The sequence below is a fragment of the Numida meleagris genome, unplaced genomic scaffold (assembly GCF_002078875.1).
Source record: "Numida meleagris isolate 19003 breed g44 Domestic line unplaced genomic scaffold, NumMel1.0 unplaced_Scaffold283, whole genome shotgun sequence".
Taxonomy (NCBI): Eukaryota; Metazoa; Chordata; class Aves; order Galliformes; family Numididae; genus Numida; species Numida meleagris.
Genome location: NW_018364534.1, coordinates 116906 through 120731, shown reverse-complemented (window position 1 = coordinate 120731; position 3826 = coordinate 116906). Strand labels below are relative to the sequence as shown.

General features: G+C 53.8%; 2 protein-coding genes across 2 annotated transcripts in view; one reads left to right on the top strand and one right to left on the bottom strand.

The window, feature by feature from the left end:
* SLC27A1 (solute carrier family 27 member 1) overlaps positions 1-152 on the bottom strand; it is an 11851-nt gene extending 11699 nt beyond the window's left edge. Inside the window, exon 1 of the mRNA XM_021382729.1 lies at positions 26-152. The gene's annotated coding sequence lies outside the window, so the exon portion shown is untranslated. The remainder of the gene's footprint in view (positions 1-25) is intronic.
* A 50-nt stretch (positions 153-202) lies between these two features.
* On the top strand, positions 203-2825 carry NXNL1 (nucleoredoxin like 1). Its single transcript, XM_021382730.1, has 2 exons — positions 203-1126; positions 2222-2825. The coding sequence occupies exons 1-2, from the start codon at positions 801-803 to the stop codon at positions 2517-2519; spliced, it is 624 nt and encodes a 207-aa protein (XP_021238405.1). The 5' UTR covers positions 203-800; the 3' UTR covers positions 2520-2825.
* The last annotated feature ends 1001 nt before the right edge of the window (positions 2826-3826 follow it).

Sequence of the window (3826 nt, the reverse complement as noted above, 5' to 3'; positions counted from 1 at the left end):
GCCCCGCACCCCGCTCCTTCTGTACCTTGCGCCCCGCACCGCTCCGCCGCCCGCAGCGGATCCGACCGCGGAGCTCCGAGCTCCGCTGCGGGAGAACCGGGGGCTGCTTCCCCCCACCCCCCACCCCCCCGAGGTGGGCGGGACCGCCGGCAGCGCGCGATCTGATTGGCGGAGAGCTCGGAAGCCGGCCTCTGATTGGGCGAGGCGAGGGGCGGAGCTGTCCGTGGTGGAGAGCGGAGCGGAGCGGAACGGAATGGAGCGGAGAGGAGCGGGGGTTCCAGTTCGCTGCCCTCCCGGCGAAGAAAGGGGGAACCGGGCAAAACGCACCGGGAAAAGGTGTTCGAGCCGTAACTCTAATAGAAAACGGGGTTGCCCTTTTTGTTTCTCCCGTTAATGCAGAGCGGAATGGAGGTTCCATCCCGCCGTCCTCCAGGGAGAAAACCAGGACAGCAGCGCCGGGAAAAGACTTTTTTTTTGGCCTTAATTCTAAGAAAAAAACGACTTGCTGTTTGCTCGTTTGCCTGTCTGCCCCGTTAAAACGCAGCGCTGGGCGCTGTCCCATGGCTGCGCCCCATCTCTCATCTCCCAACGCCGTCCCATTGTGGGATCTGCGCCGGGACCCGACGCGGCACCGGCCCCGCCAGCATTGACCCCTCGGTTTAATCCGATTGATTCTATGAATAGCAGCCAGGAGCACGGGGGGGGGGATCGGGGGCTGCACGTCTCATCCCGCCCCGATCGGGCGCTCACCGCTCCGCACATCTCCCATTGGGATCCACCGTGCCCCCCCCCCAGCCCCCATGGCCGCTCTGTTCGCCGGGAAAGTGTTGATCGTCAACAACAGGGACCGGGATGAGGTGGAGACGGAGCGGGAGCTGGGCTTGGCCCTGGAGAACAGGGTGATGCTGCTGTATTTCGGGGAGGCGGAATGCCCGCGGTGCCGGAGCTTTGCGCCGCGGCTGAAGGATTTCTTCGTGCGGTTGACGGATGAGTTCTACGTGGAACGGGCGTCGCAGCTGTGTCTGGTGTACGTGTCCCGAGATGCCACCGCGCAGCAGGAGGAGGCATTCCTGAAGTCCATGCCCAAGAGGTGGCTGTCGTTGCCCTTCGGGGATGAGTTCAAGAGGTGGGTGATTGGCTTGGGGGGTTCTTCGAGGTCGTAGAACTGTGGAATGATGGAGTGGCTGGGAGGGAAGGGACTGTAATGTTCATGGAATCATAGACTGGGTTGGGTGGGTAGGGAACTTAAAGATCAGAAAATTATAGATTGGGTTGAGTGGGAAGGGAACTTAAAGACCATAGAGCCACAGAATGGTTTAGGTTGGAAGAGTCCTTAAAGGTCACAGATTCGTAGAATCACGGAGTGGGTTCGGTTGGAAGGGACCTTAAAAGATCATAGAACCATGCAATGCCTTGGGTTTGGGTTGGAAGGGTCCTTAAAGATGATAGAAACATGCAATGTCTTGGGTTTGGGTTGGAAGGGTCCTTAAAGATGATAGAAACAGAGAATGGGTTGGGTTGGAAGGGACTTCAATGATCATAGGTTTGTAGAATCATAGAACCATAGAAGCACAGAAATTCTTGAGTTGGAAGGGTCCTTAAAGATGATAGGATTATAGAATCATAGGAAGACGGAATCATGGAATGGTTGGGCTGAATGGGACCTCAAAGATCATAGGATCATAGAATGACAGAATGGGGTGGGTTGGAAGGATCCTTAAAGGTCACAGAATCAGAAAATTGTAGGGTGGCTTGGGCTTGGAATTGACCTTGGAGATCATAGAACCGTCAAATGGTTTGGGTTGGAAGGGACCTTAAAGATCATAGAACCAACAAATAATAGAATCCTAGAATTATAGATTCATGGAATCCGAGATTCGTACAATCGTAGATTCATTGAATGGTGGGGTTGGAGGGATCCTTAAAGATCGTAGGACCACAGAACCAGAGAACAGTTTGGGTTGGAAGGGACCTTATGGCCCATCCAGTCCCAATCCTGCTGCTGTATGCTGACTGCCACTCACTCAATTAGGAAATGTGCATGTATTTACCACCACCTCATTAGCAACTGGGCAAGCCGCGGGTAATACTGAGAATTACTTCCATCCCCTCTTGGAGCAAGCTACAATTTCAGGCTTTGTACTGCAATGAATATTGAGGAACTCTGGGTGAGGTGGGACGACCGCGACACGTCTTGAATCGAGGTTTCTCCCCTCTGCAGGGAACTGGAGCTGCGCTTTGCGGTGTCCGAGGTGCCCAGGGTGGTGGTGCTGAAGCCCAATGGGGATGTCATTGTTGGGAACGCTGTGGATGAGATCACCAGCATGGGTCCTGCCTGCTTCCAGAACTGGCAGGAGGCGGCCGAGCTGGTGGACAGGAATTTCCGATTGGCGGAGGATTTCGATGACTGCGCCAGGAGAAGCATCACCGACCCCCTCCGCCGCCTCAAGTACAAACTGGGCAAGAGGGAGGAATCCAGGAGTGAAGAGCAGAAAGAGGACGATGACGAGTCCTTGTAGGGGCTAGCTGGGACATCCCTTGTGTTGCTGTCCCAACGTGATTGGTTGGGGACATCCCTTGGGTTGCTGTCCCAATGTGATCAATTAGGGATGTCCCTTGGGTTGCTGTCAACATGATTGATCAGGCAAGAGGGAGAAATCCAAGAATGAAGAGTAGAAAGAGGACGGTGATGAGTCCCTGTAGGGGCTTGCTGGGACATCCCTTGGGTTGTTGTCCCAGTGTGATCGACTGAGGACGTCCCTTGGGTTGCTGTCCCAATGTGATCGACTGGGGACATCCCTTGGGTTGCTGTCCCAGTGTGATCAACTGGGGGCATCCCTTGGGTTGTTGTCCCAGTGTGATCGACTGGGGACATCCCTTGGGTTGCTGTCCCAATGTGATCAACTGAGGACATCCCTTGGGTTGCTGTCCCAGGGTGATTGACTGGGGACGTCCCTTGGGTTGCTGTCCCAATGTGATCGACTGGGAACATCCCTTGGGTTGCTGTCCCAGGGTGATTGACTGGGGACAACACCAACACCAACATCTCTCTGTCTTCAAAAACTCAGCTAAAATTGCGTTGGTTTTCTGAAAGGCAAATCGTTCTGAAACAAGCCCGTTCTGCCCCACTGTGTGGCTCCTCGTGCCGTCTGTCGCTCATTTACGGGTTCTCCATTCCCACCACAAGGGGATGAGCCAAGAATTTAGAAACTTGCGGGATGCAAAGGATCCGGGCAATGCTGGCAGGCAGACGGAGAGGCTGCGCGAGGGCGGCCGGTTCAACTTGTTTTCTCACTTAATCCTCTTCACCCAGCAAGTTGGACAGGTAGGCGAGGAATAATCCCATAAAACAAATGGTTGGGAGGGACTCCGCGTTACGTACGTCCTTCTCCGGGTGCTCCCCGTGCTCTGTAGGGCACCGAGTGAAGAGATGCAAGTAAAACCTGAAAGTCCTTTTGGGTCATGTACCTGGGAAGGAGCGGGGCGATGCTGCATTTCCTCGGGGCGACGAGCGGCAGTCGGTGGAGCGACAATTGGAGGAAAAAAATCATGATTTTAAGGACAAATAATGACCATGGAGAAATGGGAAGGAGGTGAAGGGCAATGTTTTCACCTCAAAGTGAATACCATGGCTATAAACTGGCACTCAGGTGTTGCTAGTCCCCATGTCAATAGAAAGACACCCGACACTGGAATTTATGGAAAGAGAAGTAATATAAAAGGTGGACTTTTACCAGCCCTGCCCATTGGGTTTTTAACTGACTGGGTTTTCAAACTCATTGAGTTTTTAACCCGTTGTGTTTTTAACTCATTGAGTTTTTAACCC